Source organism: Leptonychotes weddellii, chromosome X (assembly GCF_054177405.1).
Source record: "Leptonychotes weddellii isolate Sample4059 chromosome X, ASM5417740v2, whole genome shotgun sequence".
In the NCBI taxonomy this organism is placed as follows: domain Eukaryota; kingdom Metazoa; phylum Chordata; class Mammalia; order Carnivora; family Phocidae; genus Leptonychotes; species Leptonychotes weddellii.
Window position 1 is genome coordinate 56,348,566 of NC_138385.1, and position 24,373 is coordinate 56,372,938.

The 24,373-nt window shown below is 35.4% G+C and overlaps 1 protein-coding gene across 1 annotated transcript in view; it reads right to left on the bottom strand.

Annotated features, from left to right (window-relative positions):
- Positions 1 to 1,954: 1,954 nt before the first annotated feature.
- Positions 1,955 to 24,373, bottom strand: part of CHIC1 (cysteine rich hydrophobic domain 1) — a 63,313-nt gene continuing 40,894 nt past the window's right edge. The window contains exons 4-6 of the mRNA XM_006733687.3: positions 9,943 to 9,999; positions 9,628 to 9,687; positions 1,955 to 8,273 (exon numbers count right to left, since the gene is read on the bottom strand). Coding sequence (XP_006733750.1) covers positions 8,223 to 8,273; positions 9,628 to 9,687; positions 9,943 to 9,999 — 168 coding nt within the window. The 3' untranslated portion in view covers positions 1,955 to 8,222. The remainder of the gene's footprint in view (positions 8,274 to 9,627; positions 9,688 to 9,942; positions 10,000 to 24,373) is intronic.

A 24,373-nucleotide genomic window follows, 5' to 3' on the forward strand; every position in this document is an offset into this window, starting at 1 on the left:
AAAAAGAGAAACAATTACTAGTCCTATGTAAATAACAAAACATAGGATAGGTTTTACAGATTCCTACCTAGAATTCTTACCATGGTAGTGTCACCTTGGGCAATATTACCCTTGGGAGATAACAAGGTAGGTGCTGCTTTGGATGTTTGACCAAACCTTTGTTGAAAAGCTATAAAGCAAAGATTAGTTCTGAAGTAATGTTTATCCTCCCTACTTGTGGCTTGTTTCACTAGGTGGTCTTTGATGCCACTATTCTATTTGGAAGCCTGACCAGTTTCATAAACACTATCCATTTATCATACACAGACCTTCAAAGGCATAACAATTTGAAATACAATGTTATAGAATCATCTCATGGAAACTTAAAATGTCAGAATTAAATGAGGCTTTAGAGATCATCTAGCTCAGGAATTATAAAATCAGTAGGGCATTTGTTAAGAAAACAGTTCCCCTCCACCAAAAAAACTACCACCACCAAAAGCCCAAACAGCTCTCCCCACCCCCACCCCCAACAATTTTTTAAAAAGAGTATATGGAGCTATCATGGTTAGTATTTTTTCTCAATTTTGAAAGAGGCATGGGTTCAAGAAATATTTTGCTTTCTTTTTATCTGTATCATAACATAACCTGAGTTTTAGGGAGACAAGAGAAAATAGTAATGACCATGGCAAAACAAAGAGTAAATGCTCCCTCCAAAAGGGGCTGGCAGCTACTCAGCTCTAGCTAATTGTTCACATATGAAATTTATACGCAAACAATGAATCATGGAACGCTACATCAAAAACTAATGATGTAATGTATGGTGATTAACATAATAAAAAAAACAAACAAAAAAATAAGAAATTTCTCAAAAGAAGCCAGAAATCTGGATTTCTATGTGAAATCTCTTAATTTTAATTGCTGGCAACTAATTCAAAATGTGTGAAAAAAAGTTCTGCAAGTCAAGAAGACATGTCTGTTGGAGGAGTGGCTGTATCTTAGTTTGCAACCTTGCTCTAACTCAACCTACCTGGGGATGATGTATAAAATCAAGCTGAGTGTCCTGATTTTTGCTAGAAGTCACTCAGGCAACAGAACAGGGATCACAATTCAGATTTATGGTAATTACAGCTGGAGAATTCTAGTATTCCCCAGATAATTTCCTACATTTAGGTAGGTAAATATCCTATACTGTGTTAAATATTATTTAATGACAGATATAAAGGCATGTGGCTTCAGCCCCCAAATTAGAAAATGTAATGTAAAAGTATTTTCCACATAGCACATCCTACTCCACACCTAAATAATTATCAATAAAAAGTATAGATTTTGCTCATCCATAAAGTTTCAAAAAATAATTTTAAAACAAAACATGAAACTTCCCCATAGGTTTAAGTCTGTCATCTCTGCTTTAACAGTTCAAAATTTAAAGTCTTTAAAAAATACTCAGTATAATTATCAAAGAAGATGGGAAACATTGTTTTTCTTATGTTACATTTTCCTGCTTTGCTGAATTTGCAAAAGTTTGGCATAATTTTAAAAAAATCTAATATTGCATGCTAATCAGCTTGAGTAGTAAATCAAGTAGAAGATGTTAACACTTGAATTCTTTTAATAACAAACTGTTGACAAGAGAGTCAAAACTTTTGCCAAGTAGCTTCACATTTCAACATTTCTTTCACTAAAAACTATGCTTATTAAGGTGGAATGCCACTTGACTTTACTTTTAATTTTATAGTTCACAGGTAGGCATGCAAAGTAGTTTAGAAACAAATTCCTACTTAGGCAAATACCAAACAATGGGCACCACAAAGGCCCCCAAAGCTAATACATAGCATGAATTATAGGATCAGGTACAATACTAGCAAATGAACAAAGAGGCAATATGCAAAATACAATTTTTTAAAGGAAGCCTTAAGTAACTACCTTAGAATGATGAGAAGGAAGAAAGGAAGATGCACCAAAGAACACACAATTCATTAACATAGATTTGCACTTTATTGTAATTTTGCATCCTGAGATAATAAAATTTTATATCTGACAAGTGAACAACAGAAGCAGCAGTGAAAGTTTCAGAGAGGCAGGTGTCCTTCATTTTGGCACAGCTGTATATAGGTTGAGTTCTTTCAGGGGAGTCACTCTCAAACTTGGGAGAAAAATAAATTCATTCCACAGGCTATGTTAACAATACAAGATGCACGAATGTTCTTGGTTTGAATGGACATATCCACTTTTATTCTTTTCTGGTAAAGCTGTCCCAATAGGAATCCTCTGCCAAAAAGTAGAAATCCTAGGCTTTTCAAACAGGTGTTTTGATCATTGCCCATTTTCCAGCTACAAGCATTTCCTGTTTTTGCAGCTGAGATTCGTATTTGTATGTGGTTAGTCATGGAGGGCAAACTAGCTTGTAGATTATATAATTTCAGACATTTGTAATTTGTTCAAAGTTCAGGCATTAAAATAATTTTACAGTATCTGCTTACTAGAAAAATGGAAAATTAAGAAAATTAAGCCAAGATAAAAGCAACAAAATAAGCAGGAATAAAAGAGACATTTGAGAAATTATTGCCTAGACTCATAATGAGTTTAGACACAGAACTACTTTAAGACTCAGAAGTTGATATTTACTCCAATGCTAGAACATATAACACTTTCCGCATTTGCAATCCTATGTGTGTATATGTACTTTACAAATACACACTCAAATAAATTAACTCAGTTATCCCGAAACAGAAGAGAACAGAAGGCAAATTCTAACCTGAAGTTATATAGCCCAATCTAGCCAAAACACAGACACACACAGACACAGACACAGACACAGGCACACACACACACACACACACACACACACACACAGTCTGGCATTTCATTATTTAGGGACTGGGTAAGTAACTTGTGGAGAAGGTCAAATAATCTTAGTTCCTTTTTAAAAGTGGCTTCCAACATTTTCACCATAAGGATCCCTTTATTATTCCTTTTCCATGTTTTAAAGAATTTTATTTACTAAACTGCATGTGATAATAGGCTTTTTCATTCTTTTATTAATCAAAAGCAGAACTGTCATTCACAACTTCTGATCAGTGTGTGATAACCAGTGTTATGTTAGGCAGGATTGAAAAAATATCAACAAAATGCATGGAAATTCAATGTCTTAGTTGGTTTATGTGGCACGAATGTGGGTAAATGTATGATTTCTAGTATATGTTTTGAAATATTAAAAACAGGTTCAAGGATGCCCCCACTGCTATCTTTATCTGTCCCAAGTCGGGAACCACTGGTTTACATCCACCTGCTTTTCCTCCCTAAGTCAAGTATTAACATAACACAATTACTCATGTTAACATATAGGGCATTAATAACAAAATTTACTACAGATAAAATAGATTAAATACAACACTCATTCTGTAGGGTTTGAAAAAGAAAACATAACAACATAGACTTAAAGGAATCTATTTAGAAATTACAAAATTATGATATCCAGTATATCTTTCAGTCAACTTCAAAAGCACATTAATATATGAAAAAAATCCTCAATTCCCCTGTGAGGTAGGTCCAGATTATTGTCCCCACTTCCACAATGAGGACATGAGGTACAGAGGAATTAAGCAGCAGAGCTAAGAATTAAACCAGAAGTGATTTGGGTTTGAATTCCATACCACTTTTCTTTCCATCTAATATCAATTTTTTCCAACAGATCTTTTGAGGATATGGAACCTAGTAAGACACTGAAGCAGATATTGGATAGGATATGAAAACTTTTCACATCAATGTCAAAGTGGGTCCTCCCATATCTCCATTGTTGTCACAGTTATAATTCTTGCCTCGATACCAAATGCATAGTCAGATTCCACATATGCAAAGCCCACAGATCTTAGCCTTTAGTTCCTAGGGAAACTAAATTTATTTTTATTACCATAGAGGGGCTGAGGTCTAGCAGGTATCAGGTTCTTTGAGTCTGTGTGACATGAACACACATCAGCTAGGAGCCAGTTGGCAAATCAAACATTTACTGTGTGCAAGGCACTGTGAGAATTTCCACCAAGGGTAGTAGATCTGAGAAAAATCATTCTGGGATTCTGTAGACTAAAAATTTCCTAAGGATTCCTAGAATCACAGAATGTTAGTTTATCTCTAATTTTCTGTCCAGCCCTAGGTTCAACCCCATGATTTTACAGATGAAGAGACTGACATGTAATTTAAGTGGCTTGCCCAAAACCCATAATATTAGATCATTTCCTCATATAGTAAGAATTTGACAAAGTCCACAGGAAATGGAATATATTCTCAGGTTGCCATCATCAAAATGAAAAGCTGGCTCAGAATCAAAAAAGAGAAATTTGGGGCAAGATAAGGATATACATATCCTTTCTTTTTTTAGTCTCCATGTTACATGAACAAGTATTATTAATAAAATCTATTCCTTTTCTACGGAAAATTTCCCAATAGTTCACCATTTAAAGGAACCCAAACAATTGGACAACTGTTGCAAAATGAATTTTTTAAAGCAGAATTTTATAGGCATAAAGAGGACTTAACTTCAATGAATTTAGGCATGTTATAATCAAATTAGCAAAATACATTTCCATATGTGAAACTGCTCCAATTAAATGAGTGTATATAATTTCTATATCCTCTTGGGTCAACATAGTTAATTCTGATGACATGTTTGGGGCTTTATGTTCAAGTAGTGAGGTTTGATTTTAAGTGGTGGTTTATTTGTAAACAAAATTAAAATGCTAATAATTTTTGAAAGCTCTAATACATTTGGAAAAACCCTATTTGTTCTCAGCCTTAAAAATGTTATGAACATTCTTGTAACTTCATTCAAATTATGAAAAAATAAGAATACATTAAAAATGGTAGAGTGCTAAATGTTAACACAGATTAATTGATCACGTATTAGTGTTTATAGATCATAATAATATAAATAGTATGTACATTAAATACTTAAGTGGGTTTTGGTAGCGCTTCAATCAAAGACCATTGTTCTTCCAGAACCATGTTAAATTACATATTCACTAGCATTAGAATTATACCAGTTTTGTAAGTGATAGTCCTGTTCTGTAATATTTTATCACTAACATATATGATTGGGGGAAAACAAGGAAACAGTCTTTAAATAATAAATAGAAGAAATATAATATGCTAATGAAATAAATGAAATATTCTTATACTTGAAAAGGATAGTTTTAAATCTAATGATCTGTCAGTTCATCCATTCTGTTTCCTTCAACATAAAATGTTATCTTTGTTCAAAAAAGACAAGGCACTTCTCCATCTACTTCTAATGTTTGACTACAATGATCTCTTTCTTAAATTAATATCGTGGGTAGGAGGGAACAAAAAGTAGTTGAAAAAGGTTAGGCCTTAATTTCATTTTATACATAATTTAGGTGTTTAAAGGGGCACTGGGGATGGACATGTGTAATGGAAAGTTAGAGAAGGAACAGTTTTAACTTGTAACTTCAAAGCTTTGTGAGATTTATACACTTTGGCAAATACATGTTATTTTCTCTGGAACCTACCACAGCAGGTTTCATAAAAGAATATCATGTAACAAAGAAATTCACAATTAGTTTCTTCAACCTAAAAACAGCTTTCATAAAAATATTCTACTAACTTGATAGAAATATCCAAGTATGTTCTATCCTAAGGATAAAAGAAAAAAAGGTCAATGGGGGAGGAATTAATGACCACACAGTGTGCTTTGTCATTTCATCATTCACTGCTGCCAATTTCACTGAAAACACCCCCTCCAAAGCACTCCAGAATACCCAACTGCTAAATAGCCCCTTACATAGGAAAATAGTTTGAAAAAGCAGTCATATAAGAAAGAAAAAAGAAAACTGGGTATTATCTGAGTGGTTCAAGAAAATAAGATGAGTCAACCAGCATAATGAACAATAAAATAATAAATTTAAAAGCAATTAGAGTAGGTTTTTAAATTAAGTTTACAAATGCTGGCAAATTATTTTTATGACAAATACTACTGTAACTTAGGTTATATTCTGTCACCTTCAGATACACACTATTTTTGTCTCAATATTTGTTTCATGGAAACAATTCACCACTTCTTGCTGTTCTTTGAGCAAAACCAAGTGTGATTTATACATGGCAGAAAAAGTTACAATGAACAAATTCTAAATACACATGGCCAAATTCTAAATATACAGAAAAAGATGAGATTTTAAGGACTGACACTTAAAATTGTTCTATCACTGCTAATTTGAAATTTTGTATTATTCTGGAAATCAATTTTGGTATTAAACAGTCACAGTTTGAAGCATAAACCTGATGATATTAGCTGGAGCATAAACCACAGATACAATTTTTCCCTGACCTTAGCTATAAAACAAGACATTTGGTATGCATTTTCAGAGGTTTCCACCTTGTCTATAAAAATACATATTTAATTTTGCAGCAGACAGACAAATGGTATTTGCAGGCACACATATTAAAAGTTAGAGATTCCGGGTGGCTTGGTGGCATGGGGGTAATGGGACTCTACAGAGGGAGGTGGAAAAGTGTGCAAACAATTATAGTCATATATCAAATAGTGTCTCTTTTTTCCCTCTTCTTTTACTTGTCCAGGACTATGGATTTCAAATTCAGCATAAATTTTAAAAGTGACTTTTAAAATACTGGACTTTGTATGAAGAAATGACTATTCTCTTCACTGGGATAAATGTTTATCTAAAAAATTTTTTACTAAAAGTAGTAAGAGTAAGATGACAAATAGGATATTATTGAGTCTCAGATTATTTTAATTTATTTTTAGCAATAGGAATTACAAATTATGCCTATATACAGGCATACATTTGCAGTTGAATTAACACAACATAAAGCTTTATAATTATGTTAAAAATTCAAACTAAGTGTGGTATTCTCACTCATCTTGTGAAGAGAAAAAGAAAAAATAGGTACATATAAATGAAACGGCTACATGTGTGGGGAATTTCTAAACTAAAATACTTTAGTCTAAGTACTTGTCTGTCTAAGTACTTGTCTTTCTTCATTAATAATATCCAAATACGTAAAAAAGATTCTCAAAAAATAAAGAATATTTTTTATCAATTATGAACCAGCCACTATATATTCTTTAGGTACAGCTTCTCAATTAGCTCTCTCTCTTTCCCAGAGCAGAATATCAGAACTCCAAAAAGGGATTAGCAGTGGCTTTCATGAGGATCTAGACACCTCCCCAGACATGTGAAATCTTCAAACACTCCTTAAAGATCATAATTGTGTGCATTTTCAAATGAGGGAAAGGATACATAAAGGGAAATAAATAAGGACAGTGAAGCTGTGAAATGTGTCGGATGTCAAATGAATTTTTTGGAGGGTGGGAGTGGAGGACAACATGGGAATTACTGAATTAAATGAAAAACTAAGGTTCTTGGTTTCAGGTGCAATGCAGAATATCTCAGACAATGATTTCAATTTTAATCCACTCATTACAAAGGGCAATCCTGCCCTCCACCTGAAATTTTTAACAAACTCTTTATGGCTCTGCCATAAAATAGCATGTTAACAGTCTATACATTCAAAAGGATGCTCGCAAACTTCATTCATATTAAAATCTATGCAGATTTGTTGGCAATACAGTAAGAGTAATATTACACTCTGTAAACCATGGCATATCACATTTTATGTTATGCAAAGAGACAATATTTACAAGTCTTTTAAGAGTTTAAATATTTTATCCGCTAACATAAGTGATAATTTAGCCAAGTGCAGGACAAAACCAGTGCTATTAATTGCATGTCCTTTAAAAGCAAGTAAGAGTAAAACCATTTCTAAAAGCTACCAAAAGCTTATTTACTTATATCCAGGAAGGGATTACAGAGCATTAAGTAGCCTAGAAAAATGATGCATATTTAGAAACAGTGAGTATGAAAATAATAAGGCAGCATGCTCAGAACAAAATTTTGTTTTTGTTTTTTAAACACCGGCACTGATGTTTTATCTTTAGTGGCAACTATATATATACATATACGTCTCTGTGTATTTATTTAAAAATTGAGAGTGCAAAACACAAGCCTCATTTAACAAAAAAAAGATGTGCAAATTTTCTTCTTAAACCAACACAAATAAAACAGTAAGGAGAATATTCTAAAGAATAATAATAAGAAATAAAGAATAAGTTGAACACAGCAAAGGAGACCATCTTCATTCCAAAATCATCTACAAGGCACTAAGGGTAGGAAATGACAAGTAACACAGAAGTGACTGAATAAAATTCCTCAGTCAGGTCGGAATATGGGATATTTTGGTAAGAATTCTATTAGTATTACCTGTAAAATAAAAACAAACAAGAATATATTGACAAAATAATTTTCATTTACTAGAACATATATAACCCAGAAAGTCTATGATCATTTTTCACAGGACTCTACTTTGGTCCTCTAGTATTAAGTAAGTGAAATATATAAAACAGTTACAAAGAGAATTTACTACAAGTTATCATTAGATTGGCAATTAAATCAAATTGGCAAACATAACTACTTATTGTAGCTAACAGTTTCTATGACCTAATTTATAATAATTATTTGTTTAGGTGCAGAAAAGCAAGCCCTCTTACATTATTATCTCCCTCTACACCCCTTCTCCCCTGCCCCCTTTTTTTTTTGACAAAGTAGAAGGGATTAAAACTGTGCTATACAGATTAGAAAAAATACCTTTATCTATATATTTTTCAGTTAAAGCAGCTGATATTGGTTATTACTATCTTTTATAAGTTATTTGTAAAAAATAATGAAACACCCAAATGAATTGATTAAAACACTTTAATTAAAGACTGGAAATATAATAATAAAAACCTAAGATATTTACAAACTTATACAAATTTATATACTAAATTTATATTTAATATTTTATTTATAAATTTAATATGTAAATTTATAATATATTTATAATAAATTTATAATACTTTATATAAGGTTTTATCTATAGTGGATTTTAGATTTGTGGTCATTTGCACATTCTTTCCCCCTAGCTATTTAAAGTGGAGAAAAATAACATAATAATCCTTATTTATGATATAGAAATGGAATGTTTATATAGTAAATCTATATATGTCAGCAATTTCAAGCTTAGATAAATTTCATATTCTTTTGAATGTTTATGATGCTGAAGTTATCACATTGGTTATATGTAAATTTGTGTTTTGTGATTAAGACTGCACAGCTTTCAGTAAAAAAAAAAAAACAGAGCCTATCATTTCTTTATTGAAAATTAAGTGTTAGCTAAGACAAAAAGCCAGGAACATGAATTCAGAATTCAATTCCTATTTTATGCAAGTTTTGTCAAGATCACATTTAGAAATATTTTGTTCAACAGCAGCTGTGCTCATTACCATATGTGCTGGTCTGCACCTATGTGAAAAGAAGATTAAGGTTGTGCAATGTTTTCATTGCAGCATACTAGCTGAGATTTTTCTCAGATCTAAGTAATTACTAGCTTTCAAGATATTTTATGTTGGCTACAAATCTAAGGACGATGGAAGGAAACCTCTATGTTCCAAAACTGACAGAAGTTTAGGCTGAGGAGAAAAAAAACTGAGAAAGAACTGACAAATGATAAGCATAGTAAAATATAACATTTAGAATGGAATCCAAAGAAAGTAACTAAAAACAACTGCATACTTACATACTCCATCATATTGCTAGTTTCGCATTTCCTTTTAGTCAACTTCCAGTGCAAAGCAAGCTAAGAAAGTACAGTTAGGAATTTCGATATCAATTTATATTAATTATTACCTATAACATTTGAATAAATCACCGAGAACCATCCAGGAATAAGCATAAGACACATAAAATAGCGTTTAAAAGTAACTTGTAAAGAATATACATTAAAATTGAATATTCTCTAATCCATTCTTTCATGGCCTGAAAAATTCCCATTTTTTTAAATTTAATAATGCAAATATATAAGTGGGGCACTTGTTTGCTTAAACTTTCTTACCTTGTGATATAATCTGTTATTTTCCCATTCTAATAACTTCTGAATTGATCTTCTGGTCTAAGAGGAAGAATCAAGACTTTGTTACAAGATGAAGAACTTTGTAAACTATGTGTATATTTTTCTGCTTGTTTGTAAAATCCAATTATTTTCTCTTCCTGTTTTTCCATTAGAAATCAGATAAAAAGCAATGTAACTGACAGAAACTGTGAAAAGAAGAGTAATATTTTGAGCAATTATTATACTGTTATAAGATCTCTCTTTCTCCCTCTTCACACACCCACATCCATGTATATGGGATTTTAATATATGCTTTTCAAAATGAAATATGTACAAATTGTTCTGTGTTGTGAGTCCGTGCACTGGACTACTGTGAAATCATTACCGATACAGCTAGTAGTCCACTTATGGACCTAATCTTGACTTTCACATGTCTTTTCATAGGGTTACTTTTTCAATATACATGTAATATGCTAAATTAATCTGAATCCTCACAGGAAGTCTTCCTATAAGAGCTCCTAGCACAAATGCCTGGCATATAGTACTCAAGGTCTACAAGTTGAATAAAGCAAGCCAACATACATCAGAATTTCCACTGAGAAGAACATGTTAAAAACAGCTAGTCAGAAAACTTTATTTAGAGGAAAAAAATATAAATGAGAAGCAGCACTGTCCTAAACAAGGGGACAGAGACTGAATTTCTCTATTTTGTAGGGAGGAAGAAAAGGTTGCAAAACTTTCAAAAAATTAAAGTAAAAGATAACTATGCATTTTCAACTCTTATTTGGAAGAGTTTTATTAGGCTTCTGATAAAGAAGGCACTGTTAAATTTTAAAATTACTCCTCAAAATTGAATGATTTACCAACCCGTATCTGAAATGATTTCCAAAGCACCAACATAAGAAACTATTCTATTTGTTTAACTATGTTAGTTAACAATCAATGGCAATTGTATTCAGTTCATTCACAGTGGGCCAGAAAACAGCAACAATGCCAGCTAGAGTATCCCGTGGGGTTACTGTACTTGATAGAATCTCTAAACAAAATCAGATGGGTAACAAAGAGACTGAATTAGTAATTATAAATCTTTTCCCAAAGAAAACTCAGGCCCAGATGGTTTCAATAATGAGATCTACCAAACAGTTAAAGAAGAAATAATACCATTAATATAAACACAAACTCAACAAAATACTAGCAAACTGAATCTAACAACATATGAAAAAGATTATACATCATGACCAAGTGTAATTTATCTGAGGAACACAAAAATAAATTGCTGCAATACATCATATTAATAGAATAAAGGACAAAAATGATGTGATCATCTTAATAGATTTAGAAAAAAGCCTTGGACAAAACCCAATATCCATTCATGATAAAAATCCTTAAAAAACTAGGAATATATGTGAACTTCCTCAACCTGATAAAGGGCATCTATGAAAAAACTACAGCTAATATACTTAATGAAGAAAGACTGTTTTCCTCTTAAGATCAGGAAAAAGACAAGAATGTCTCCTTCCACTACTTTTATTCAACACTGTACTAGAAAGAATAGTGTGGGCAATTAGACAAAAATAAGAACTAAAAGGCATCCAGCTTGGAAATGAAAAAATGAAACTGTCTTCATTTGCAGACATGATCTTGCATAGAGAAAACCCTAAGGAATCTGAAACCATGCTCCATAGGGTTAATGAAGCTAAAACTGTCACCAGCAAGACCCTCACTGACTATCCCTTCTTCACAAGAATGTTAGCCTTATCTTTTAGAGGCAAACAACAGGAAGAGCTCAGGTAGGCTTAGACCAGTTTGAGCTTGACTACGGACTCACACCTGTGCAGATGGACCATGGAGTGTCTGACAGTAACTTCTACCTCATTATAATATCTGCCCAAGGAGGAATACAAACCTCATTAGCATAACATACAATGCATGTACAGGCATATTTCCTAAATATGTGTATATGACCTTACACCTCTACATGCAATGACAAATCCCCTCCCCCCTTTTCCGAATATTCATCCTATCCCTAAATAAAAGAAATCTATTTACCCCCACTCAGGTGTCATAGCTTTGGAAGTTATTCCCCATGATTTCCTTATTTGTTGAAGTAAAGTTTTGTGTGACAACTCCACCTGATGTAGTCTCTATCTGTAATTTACCAAGGAGTGAACTCACTTTAGTTATTAGGTTACAAATCCACTAAAACATTACTAGAATAAGTTCAGCAAGTTTGCAGGAAACAAGATTTTGATAGGTAGAATTCTGGCTCCCATGATCCTCACCTCCTGGAGTTACACCTATGAATATGTTACATTATGTTGCAAAAGGGATGTTGCAGATGTAATTAAAGTTACTAATTATTTGGCTTTAAAATAGGGGGAGATTATCCTGGATTGCTTTGGTGGACCCAATGTAATCTCAAGGGCCCTTAAAAGTAGAGAACTTTTTCTGGCAGATGGAAGGACAGTCAGAGGGATCTGAAGCAAAAGAAGAACTCAAACCACCATTGCTAGCTTTAAGACAGAAAGGGCCACATAGAAAGTATAAGAAAGAAATGATTTCTGCAAAAATCTGAGGGAGTTTGGAAGCAAATTCTTTCCCAGAATCTCTAGAAAGGAATACAGACAGCCCTGCCAGCACCTTGATTTTGTCCTTGTGAGATCCTAATATGAGAACCCAATTGAGCCATGCCCAGACTTCTGACTGTGAAATAATAAAAGTTATTGTTTTAAACCATTAAGTTTGTTACACTAGATAGAAAAATAATATGAGGCTCAACCCATAAAAAATCAATTGTATTTGTATACACTAGTAATGAACAATCTGAAAATGAGAGTAACAGACCATTTACAATAGAATTAAAATATTTAGAAATAAATTTAACAAAAGTATAGACTTGTAAATTGAAAACTAAAAAAAAAAAAACTGCTAAAATACATTAAAGAAGAGGTAAATAAATGGAGAGATATCCTATGTTCATTAATCAGAAGACTCATGAAATAGCATTCACAACAATGGTGCTAGGACAATTGGATATCCAAAAGAAAAATTATGAACTCAGACACCTATCTCACACCATGCACAAAAATTAACTCAAAATGGATCAAAGACCTAACCATAAGAGGTGAAATTTTAAAACAATTATAAGAAAACATAGGAGTAAATCTTTGTGATCTTGAGTTGGGCAAAGCCCTCTTAGATTTGATGCAAAAAGTACAAGCAAGAAAAACTTAAAAGTGATAAATACAACCTAATCAAAATTAAAAATTTTTGTGTGTCAAAGATACCATTGAGAAAGTGAGAGCCCTTCCAGAATGGCCATGTGAGGACCTTAGGGAAATCTCTTCCTTGTAGAAACAACTATTAAATTGATCAAGTATTAGCAAAGGATACTCAATCAAATGTTCCTGAGATTGATCAAAAGGATTATAACAGATTGAGAAGTATTTATTCAACAAAGTTATGGACAATAGCTAAGAACATTAGGAGGCCTTGGTAATGAAGTTAGGTAATACTCCCACATCTCCATTGCTCTGCCTCGCAGAAGAACTATTTTAACAAGCTTGGGAGCTGTGTGGCAGGTGGTTCCTGATAGCTCCCAGCTCCCTGGAGTGAAACTGCTTTCCTGGGTAAGGGCAGCATCCACTTTCCTACTGCCAACTTCTGCAAAATAGGCAAAACAGTTGGTGAAGGGTGCAGTCCCCCTTTCTGGCACATATCTGTATTGTGGGAAAGCTGATATACTTGGCTTGACAACTGAGTGGCAGTTCCCATCTTCTCAGCTTCCTAGGGCAGACATATTCTGCATTGATTTGACAGATGGTGAATATTAGCAGATCCTACACTCCATGGCTCTGGGCTAAAAAAAAATCCACAGCTAATATCATACTAAATAAGAAAAAAATCATAAATCATAAAATTATACCAAAAACTGAAAGCTTTTCCTCTAAGACAGGAAAAAGACAATGATGCCCACATTTGCCACTTCTATTCAACACACTACTGGAAATTCTAGACAGGTCAGTTAGGCAAGAAAAGCAATAAAAGGTATCTAAATTAAAAAGGAAGAAGTAAAATTATCTCTATTTGCAGGTGATATTATCTCATGTGTAGAAAACCCAAAAGAATGTACAAAAAAATCTGTTAGAGTTAAACAAATTCAGCAGTGTTTCAGGATACAAAATCAACATTCAAAATTCAGTTGCATTTCTACTTTTTAAAAGATTTTATTTATTTATTTGAGAGAGAGAGAGAGAGAATGAGCCAGGGGGAAAGGCAGAGGGAGAGGGAGAACCAGACTCCTTGCTGAGCAGAGAGCCTAATATGGGGCTCGATCCAGGGACCCTGTGATCATGACCCGAGCTGAAGACAGATGCTTAACTGACTGAGTCACCCAGTTGTCCCCCAAATTCAGTTGCATTTCTATATGATAATGGTAAACAATTCAAAAAAGAAATTAAGAAAATAATTACATTTACAGTAGCACCAAAAAGAATAAAATACTTAATAATAAACTTAAGCAAAGAGGTGAAAGACGTGTGCACAGAAAACCACAAAGCATTGCTAAAAGAATTTAAAAACCTAGGGGCGACTGGGTGGCTCAGTCATTAAGCACCTGCCTTCGGCTCAGGTCGTGATCCCAGGGTCCTGGGATCGAGCCCTGCATCGGGCTCCCTGCTCTGCGGGAAGCCTGCTTCTCCCTCCTCCACCCCCCCGCTTGAGTTCCCTCTCTTGCTGTGTCTCTGTCAAATAAATAAATAAAATCTTAAAAAAAAAGAATTTAAAAATGTAAATAAATGTAAAGACATCCTGCATTCATGGATTAGAAGACTTAATATTGCTAAGATGACAATATTATCCAAAATGATCTATAGATTCAATGCAATCCTTATCAGAATCCCAGTGACTTTTTTGTAGAAATAGAAAAACATCCTAAAATTCGTATGGAATCAAGAAACCACGATTTAGGCAGCAATCTTGAAAATGAAGAATATGAAGGACTCACATCTCCTGATTTCATAACTTAATACAAAGCAATGGTAACAAAAAAAATGGTGCTGGAATAAAGACAGATATATAGACCAAAGGAATAGAATAGAGCCCAGAAATAAACTTCTGAATGTATATGGTCAACTGTTTTTCAACAAGAGTGCCAACCATTCAATGGGGAAAAGGAATAGTCTTCAATAAATGCTGCAAGAAAAACTGGATATCCACATGCAAAAGTATTAAGTTGGACCCTAAACCTACACCATATACGAAAATTAACTCAAAATGGATCAAAGAACCAAACAGAAGAGTGAAAACTGTAAAAGTTTGTGAAGAAAACATTGGAGACAATCTTCATGACATTGGATTTTGCAATAATTTCTTGGCCCTTGACACTGAAAGCACAGGCAAAAAAGGGGAAAATAGTTTAATTGGACTTCATAAAAATTAACATCTTTTATGCATCAAATGACACTATCAAGAGAGTGAAAAGATTATCTACAGAATGGAAGAAAATATTTGCAAATAATCAGAATATATAAAAACTCCCCCAACTCAACAACAAATAAACAACTCAGTTGCAAAATGAACAAAGTACCTAATACTAGAAATGGCCAACAGTACATGTAAAAATGCTTAACACAAATCATTAGAGAAATGCAAAGCAAAATCACAGATACCACTTCACATCTACTAGAATGGCTATTATCAATAAGATGGAATATAGCTAATGTTGGTGAGGATCTGCAGAAATTGGAATCTTTATGCATTACTGACGGGAATGTAAAATGGTGCAGCTCCAGTGGAAAAGTTTGGCAGTTTTTCAAAAAGCTAAACAATTACCATATGTTTACATACTCTATTCCTAGGTATACTTCCCAAAAGAACTGAAAGTTTGGACTTGAACAGATATTTATATGGCAATGTTAAATGCAGTGTTATTCACGATAGACAAAAGGTGGAAAGAATTCAGGTGTCCATCAACTGATGAGTGAATAAACAATGTGGACTATGCATAGAATGGACTGTTATTCAGCCATATAAAGGAATGAAGTTCTAAAACATGCTATGACATGGATGAACCTTGAAGACATTAAGCTAAGAGAAATAGTGCCAGGACAAATATGGAATTATGCTATTTATATGAGATACCCTAGGATAGGCAAATTTGTAGACACAGAAAGTAGATTAGAGGTTACCAGGGTCTGAGGGGAAGGGGAATGGGGAATTATTATTTAATGGCTACAGAGTTTCTGTTAAGGTAATGAAAAATTTGGCAATAGGTAATGGTAATGGTTATACAACATTGTGAATGTAGTTAATGCCACTGAATGCTTAAAATGGTAAACTTTATGTTATGTGTATTTTACCACTATAACACATTTTCAGAAAAATCCAGTAAACACAGTAGAGACCAAGAAAGGATATCATTAACTGACCAAAATACAGGGAATTTCTGTATGATATAGATGACCCCGCCCTCAAAAAGAAAAACTGAACTTTAAAAAATTATTGCCTGACTACAGACAGCTTGGTATGAAAGTATAGGAGTCTGAAAAAGAGACAAAGATAAATTTGAAGTAACTTTAAATATGCACAGCAAGGAGGACATATGCACCAAAAAAGGAATTAAGATTCTTACAATAAAGGAATATAATATGCCATATTATGACCAGAAATAAAAAAAATGAAATTACGATGACAATGGCTCATTAAGTAGAAAATATCTACAAGGAGACAGAAATTATTAAGAAGAACCAAATGGAATTCTGGAGTTGAGGAATGCAAAACTGAAATAAAAGAACACAAAGTAGATTTGAACTAGAAGAATGATCAGTGAACTTGAAGACAGATCAAAAGATAATATGTAATCTCGGGGCACCGGGGTGGCTCAGTCATTAAGCATCTGCCTTCGGCTCAGGTCATGATCCCAGGGTCCTGGGATTGAGCCCCGCATCAGGCTGCCTGCTCAGCAGGAAGCTTGCTTCTCCCTCTCCCACTCCCCCTGCTTGTGTTCCCTCTCTTGCTGTCTCTATGTCAAATAAATAAATAAAATCTTTAAAAAAAAAAAGGTAATATGTAATCTCAAAGCACAGAAAAAGAGAATGAAGGAAAATGAATACAGCCTCAGAGAAATGTTATACATCATTAAGGGCACCAATATACATATACTGGGAGTACCATAAGACAAGAGCAAAACAAAAGAAATATTTAATGCAATAATGGTGAAAACTTCTAAATTTAATGAAAAATATTTATCTACATATCTAGGAAGCTCAAGAGCTCCATGTAGGAATAAACCACAAGGAGAGCCATAGCAGATACATAATAGTATAATGTTGAAAAATAGAAAAATTGAAAATCATGAAAGCAGCAAGATGAAATGACTCATTACTTACAAGGAAACTATAGTAAGATAAATAGCTGACTTCTGATTTGAAACAACGTAGGGCAGAAGGCAGTTGGATAACAGATTGAAAATGATGAAAGAAAAAAAGACTGTCAACCAAGAATCCCATATGCATCAAAATTAACTTTAGAAAATCAAGGTAATCCATTTAGGCATGTAAAGGCTTGGAAGTTAACTCTCCTGCCCACATATCAAGAAGAAAAAAAAAAAACCCAGAACAACCTGAAACCAACTCCTCTTAGGTTCATCAGAGAAGAGAGTCATAAGACTGGAGAGATATACAGATGGATACAAATAAGCACAATTTACCAGGGTAGAAACACAGGAGAGGAAAACTCTGTGGGAACCAGGACTAGGGTAGCAGGACCTGAACTTGATGAATTGCTGGAAGCTCAGTGGGGACAAGTTTGAGAGTTAAAAATTCCAAAGAGGCCCAGTCTTGGGGAAGACCCCCACACTTTGAGTTTTATTACCAGGAACCTTATCAGATTCTCACAGTGATTGGAGAAAAATCTCTTCAGCCTTCCAGTAGGGAAAGGGAAAGAACAGCCACTTTTAAATATGCCCAGAAGGGACACCTGGGTGGTTCAGTGAGTTAAGCATCTGCCTTCAGCTCAGGTCATGATCCCAGGGTCCTGGGATCGAGTCCCGCATCGGGCTCTTTGCTCAGTGGGGAACCTGCTTCTTCCTCTGCCTGCCGCTCCCCCTGCTTGTGCTCTCTCACTCTCTCTGACAAATAAATAAGTAAATCTTTAAAAAATACGCCCAGAACATTCTGTTCTTAAAGACTGGTCTTAAGACAAGCTATTGTACCAGAACCTGACCAATCTTGGGGAAGGGAAAGACCCAACTCCAGCACCCTCTAGCCTTCCTGTCTCACCTAAAGAGGAAAACAAAACAAAACAAAAACTGGGAAGCCCTTGTGAAGGGCACAGCTCAGGGGCACAGAGTCACTAAAAAACTTAGGCCAAATCATAGTACCACAGAGTAATTCCAAGTCTTCCAACACCTTACCACTACATCAATAAGTTTTCTTATAATACGGGAATACAACTGAAAGAACTGTCCATCTCAGACAATATCCAAAATAAATAAGTCCTACTGGATGAAAAGTATAGCATAAGAAATATAGTCAATAATATTGTAGTAACTTTGTATGATGACAGATGGTAAATATATTAATTGTGGTAATAAGCATTGTGCAATGTAGAGAATTATTGAATCACTATGTTGTACACTTGAAACTAATATAACATTGTATGCCAACTATACTTCAAAAAACAAAAAATAAAAACAGGCAGAAAGTGAAGATAATTTCCCTACACTAGGGAATTTGTTAAATAAATTATGTTAGATTAAAAAACAAAGAAAGAAATCTCTAGGGAAATCTAAGGAAAAGAGGCCAGACAAAAACAAGGACAGTGGGGAAAGTTTAGCTGCCAACATTGACAACTACAGCAAACAGTAAATATAGTCAAATGCCTAGCCTGATAACATAAAATCTTATTTAAAGGCCTATTTACCTCAGTTTCTTTTACCTAGGACATATGTGTGGCTTTCAAAGAAAAAGTAGAAGTCATACTAAAAGATACCACAAGCATCAGAACCAGACATAGAAGTGGCAGAAATGTTGAAATTATCAGACTGGGAATATCAATCAACCAAGACTAATAAGCCACATGTAATGCAAAAGTGGACAACATGAAAGAACAGATATGGATAATGTTAGCAGAGAAATGGACAGATATAGATAATGTTAGTAGAGAAATGGCAACTGTAAGACAAATTCAGAAGGAAATGGTAGGAAGCCAAAATACCATAACAGAAATAAAGAATGCCTTTGATGGGCTCATCAATAAACTGGACATGCTTGAGGTATCAGTAAAGATTGAAGATATACCAACAGAAACTTTCAAAACTAAAATAAAAGGAAAAAAAAAGAAAAAATAAATTGAATATCCCAGAACTAGGGGCCAATTATAAAAGGAGCAATAGACATATAATAGAAATACCAGAAGGTAAAGAGGGAAAGGAACAGAGGAAGTATTTAAAGTAATAGTGACAAGATAATTTCCCAAAATTAACAAAAGGCATCAAACCATAGGTTGAGGAAGCTCAGAGAGTACAAAGCTAGAAACTCAAAAATCTATACCTAGTAATCTCATATTTAAACTGCAGAAAATCAAGGAAAAGTCTTGAACAAAAGCCAGAGGGAAAAATGCCTTACATATAAAGGAGCAAAATAAGAGTTATACAGACATCTCTTTAGAAATCATGGGAGATAAGAAGAGAGTTGAATGAAATAAAGTGTTAAAAGTATCCCCAACCTGGATTTCCACACCCAGCAAAGAAATAGACTTTTTCAGACAAAAATTTGAGGGAACTTGTCACCAATAGAAATGTCTTGCAAGAAATGTTAAAAGAATTTTTTTCAAGTTCTAATTCATTTACAAAATTTTACTTTTTATTTTTTTAAAGATTTGTTTATTTATTTATTTGACAGAGAGAGAGATAGCGAGAGCAGGAACACAAGCACGGGGAGTGGGAGAGGGAGAAGCAGGCTTCCTGCCGAGCAGGGAGCCCGATGTGGGACTCGATCCCAGAACCCTAGGATCATGATCTGAGCCGAAGGCAGACGCTTAACAATTGAGCCACCCAGGCACACCGAGGAATCCACCCTTGAACAAGTTGGAGACTACAACAGCCCTTTATCAGTAATGAATAGATCAAGCAGGCAGAAAGTCAGTAAAGACATAACTAAACTCAATAGCACCATTGATGAGCTGGATATAATTGACATCTACAGATTACTTTATCAAACAATAGCAAACAATTTTAGGATCCATTCTGGGTCCTAAAACACAACTTAACATATTTCAAAAAACAGAAATCATACAATGCATACTCTCAGATAGTGGAATTAAACTAGAAATCAACAACGGAAAGGTAGCTGGAAAATTCCCACTTAAGAGATTAAATGGCACATTTCTTTTTTGGGGGGGGAGGGGCAAAGGGGGAGAGAGAATCCCACGCAGGTTCCATACCCAAGCACGGAGCCCGATGCAGGGCTTGATCTCACAACCCCAAGATCATGACCTGAGCTGAAATCAAGAGGCAGATGCTTAAATGACTGAGCCACCCAGGTGTCCCTAAACAGCACACTTTTTTTTTAATTTAAATTCAATTAGCCAACATCATTAGTTTCCAATATAGAGTTCAGTAATACATCAGTTGCATGTAACACCCAGTGCTTATCACATCACATGCCATCCTTAATGCCCATCACCCAGTTACCCCATCCCCCCACCCACCTTCCCTCCAGCAACCCTCAGTTTGTTTCCTATAGTTAAGAATCTCTCATGGTTTGTCTCCCTCTCTGATTACTTCCCAGTTTTCCCGCCCTTCCCCTATGATCCTGTGCGCTATTTCTTATATTCCGCATATGAGTGAAACCATATGATAACTGTCTTTCTCTGATTGACTTATTTCGCTCAGCATAATACCCTCCAGTTCTATCCACATAGATGAAAATGGTTAAGATTTCAACCTTTTTGATGGCTGAGTAATATTCCTTTGTATATATACCACATCTTCTTTATCCATCTGTCGATGGACATCTGGGTTCCCTCCACAGTTTGGCTATTGTGGACATTGCTGCTATAATAAATATTGGGGTGCATGTGCCCCTTTGGATCATTACATTTGTATCTTTGGGGTAAATACCTAGTAGTGCCAATTGCTGGGTTGTAGGGTAGTTCTATTTTTAACTTCTTGAGGAAACTCCATACTGTTTTCCAGAGTGGCTAAACAGCACATTTATAAATAGTACATAGGTCAAGAAAGAATCTCAGGAGAAACTTAAAAATATTTAAAACTAAATACAAATGAAAACACAACTAATCAAAATCTGTGGGATGCAGTGAAAGCAGTGCTTAGAGGGAAATTCACAGCATCGAATGCATACAGTAGAAAAGAAGACCTAAAATCAATCATGTAAGCTTGTACTTTAGAAAAAGAACAAGTTAAATCCAAAGTAAAAAGAAAGAGGTAATACAAACTAGAGCAGAAATCAGTGAAACTGATAATAGGACTTCAACAGGGGAAATCAACAAAATCAAAAACTGGTTCTTTGAAAGATCAGTAAAAATAGTAAATTTCTAGCCAGGTTAACTAAGAAAAAAGAAGACAAAAGTTACTAATATCAGAAATGAAATGGGTTATCATTAATGATGCCATGAGTATTAAAAGGCTAATAAAAGGGGCGCCTGGGTGGCTCAGTCGTTAAGCGTCTGCCTTCGGCTCAGGTCATGGTCCCAGGGTCCTGGGATCGAGCCCCGTGTCGGGCTCCCTGCTCCGCGGGAAGCCTGCTTCTCCCTCTCCCACTCCCCCTGCTTGTGTTCCTGCTGTCGCTATCTCTCTCTGTCAAATAAATAAATAAAATCTTTAAAAAAAAAGGCTAATAAAAGAATATTATTAACAACTCCATGCCCATGAATTTGATAGGCAAGATGAAATGGACCAATTACTTGAAAGATACAATTTACTAAAACTCACACAAGGAGAAATAGACAATTTGAATAGGCCTATATTTATTAAAGAAACTGAATCAATAATTGAAAACCTTTCCAAATAGAAACTCCCATGGCCAGGTGGGTTCATGGGTGAATTCTACCAAACATTTAAAGAAGAAATTATACCAATTCTTTACAATCTCTTCCATGAAACAGAAGCAGAGGGAATACTTCTTAACTCATTCTGTAAGGCCAATATTACCCTAGTGCCAAAACTAGACAAAGATATTATATGAAAGGAAAACTGCAGATCAATATTTCTCATGAACATTGATGCAAAATTCCTGAATAAGACATTAGCAAACAAATACAACAATGTATATACCACAATAAGTGACCTTCGGTTTGGCAGTGAATTCTTAGCTACAACCCAAAGCACAAGGAATAAAAGAAAAAACTGGTAAGCAGGACTTCATCAAAATTAAAAACATCTATTCTGCAAAAGATGATGTTAAGAGAATGAAAAGACAAGACACAGGCTGGAAGAAAATATTTTGAAAACAAATACCTGATAAAGGACTGGTATCCAAAATATATAAATAGTGTTTAAAACTTCACAATAATGAAACAGAATCCCAATTAAGATATGGGCATATGTCTGAAAAGAAAAATCTCAAAGAAGATATATAGATGACAAATCAGTACATAGAAAGATGCTCAATATCATATAACTTTAGGGAATTGCAAATTAAAAAAAAAAAGTGAGATACCACTACACACTTTTTAGAATGGTCAAAATCCAAAATACTGTTAACACCAAACGTTGACAAGGACAAGGAGCAACAGAAAGTCTTTTTTTTTTTTTTAGGTTTTTATTTATTTATTTGAGAGACAGAGCGAGTGTGTGAGAGAGAGAGAGTGCACAAGCAGGGTAAAGGGCAGAGGGAGAATCAGACTCCCTGCTGAGCGGGGAGCCCAATGTGGGGCTCCATCTGGAGATTCCAGGATCATGACCTGAGCCAAAGGCAGATGCTTAACTGACTGAGCCCCCAGGTGCCCTGCAACAAAAAGTCTTATGCATTGCTAGTGGGAATGTAAAATAGTATAGACACTTTGGAAGAGGACTTGGCAGTTTCTTACAAAACTAAGCATAATCTTACTATATGATCCAGAAATTATACTCCTTGTTTTTTTACCCAAATTACTTGAAGTTTGCTGACACAAAAACCTGTACATAGAATGTTTGTAGCAGCCTAATTTATAATTGCCAAACCTTGAATGCAATGAAGACATCATTGGATGGGTAAACAAACTGTAGTACATCCAAACAACAGAATATTATTCAGTAGGGGCACCTGGGTGGCTCAGTTGGTTAAGTGGCCAACTCTTGATTTTGGCTCAGGTCATGATCTCAGGGTCCTGGGATGGAGCCCTGTGTTGGGCCCCATGCTCAGTGGGGAGTCTGCTTGAGGATTCTCTCTCCCCCTCTGCCCCTCCCCCCACTCATGCCTGCTTCTCTCTCTCAAACAAATAAGTCTTTAAAAAAGAATATTATTCAGCAAAAAAAGGACCTATCAAGCCACAAAAAGACATGGAGAAACTTTAAATGCATATGGCAAGTGAAAGAAGCCAATCTGAAAAGACTACATCTTATATGATTTAAACTATACGACATTCTGGAAAAGGCAAAACTATGGAGACAGTTAAAAGTTCAGTGATTTTCGAGACTCAGAGCAAGATGGCAGAGGAGTAGGAGACCTGGATTTCGTCTCCTCTCAGGAATTCAGCTGGATAGGGATCAAACCAATCTGAACACCTACGAACTCAACAGGAGATCAAAGAAAAGAATAGCAGCAACTCTCTGAACAGAAAAGCGACCACTTTCTGGAAGGTAGGACGTGTGGAGAAGTGAATTTGAGGTGATATTCGGGAGGATAGACGGTGGGGAAGGGGGCCTTCATCAGCCGCTTCTGGCAAGTGATAGAGCCGTGGAGCACAAAATCGGAACTTTTAGAAGTCTGCTCCTCTGAGGGACATCACTCCGGTGGCTAAGCGGGGGGTGGAACCCTCGTGGGACAGTGTGGTCTCAGGACCCTCGGGGTCACAGAAAGACCGGGGGTGCCTGAATGCAGCAGAGCTCCCAGGTATCAGAGCGGGGAAGCCGGCTGCAGAGACGGAGCCCAGGCGTGGGCTCTCAGCTCGGGGTTGCCATAAACCGTGATCCGCGGCACAGTCGGGCCTCTGCTCCTCCAGCAGGGACCCAACAAGCAGCAGATCTGGGGAGACTCACCTTCCTCCCCCGATGGAGAGGTGCGGGAGCGCACTGCAGGATTCTGCTCGGTTTGGAGACTCCACACGGGGTTGGGTGCCAGAGATAGAAATGCGTGGTCACAGGCCGGGTGAGCACGGAGTGCGGCCGGAGACCGGGGAAACGGGAGTGACTGGCGGCTTTTCTCTGGGGGCTCACTGAGGAGCGGGGCCCGAGTTCTCGGCTCCTCCAGGGCGGAGATTGGGAGGCCGCCAT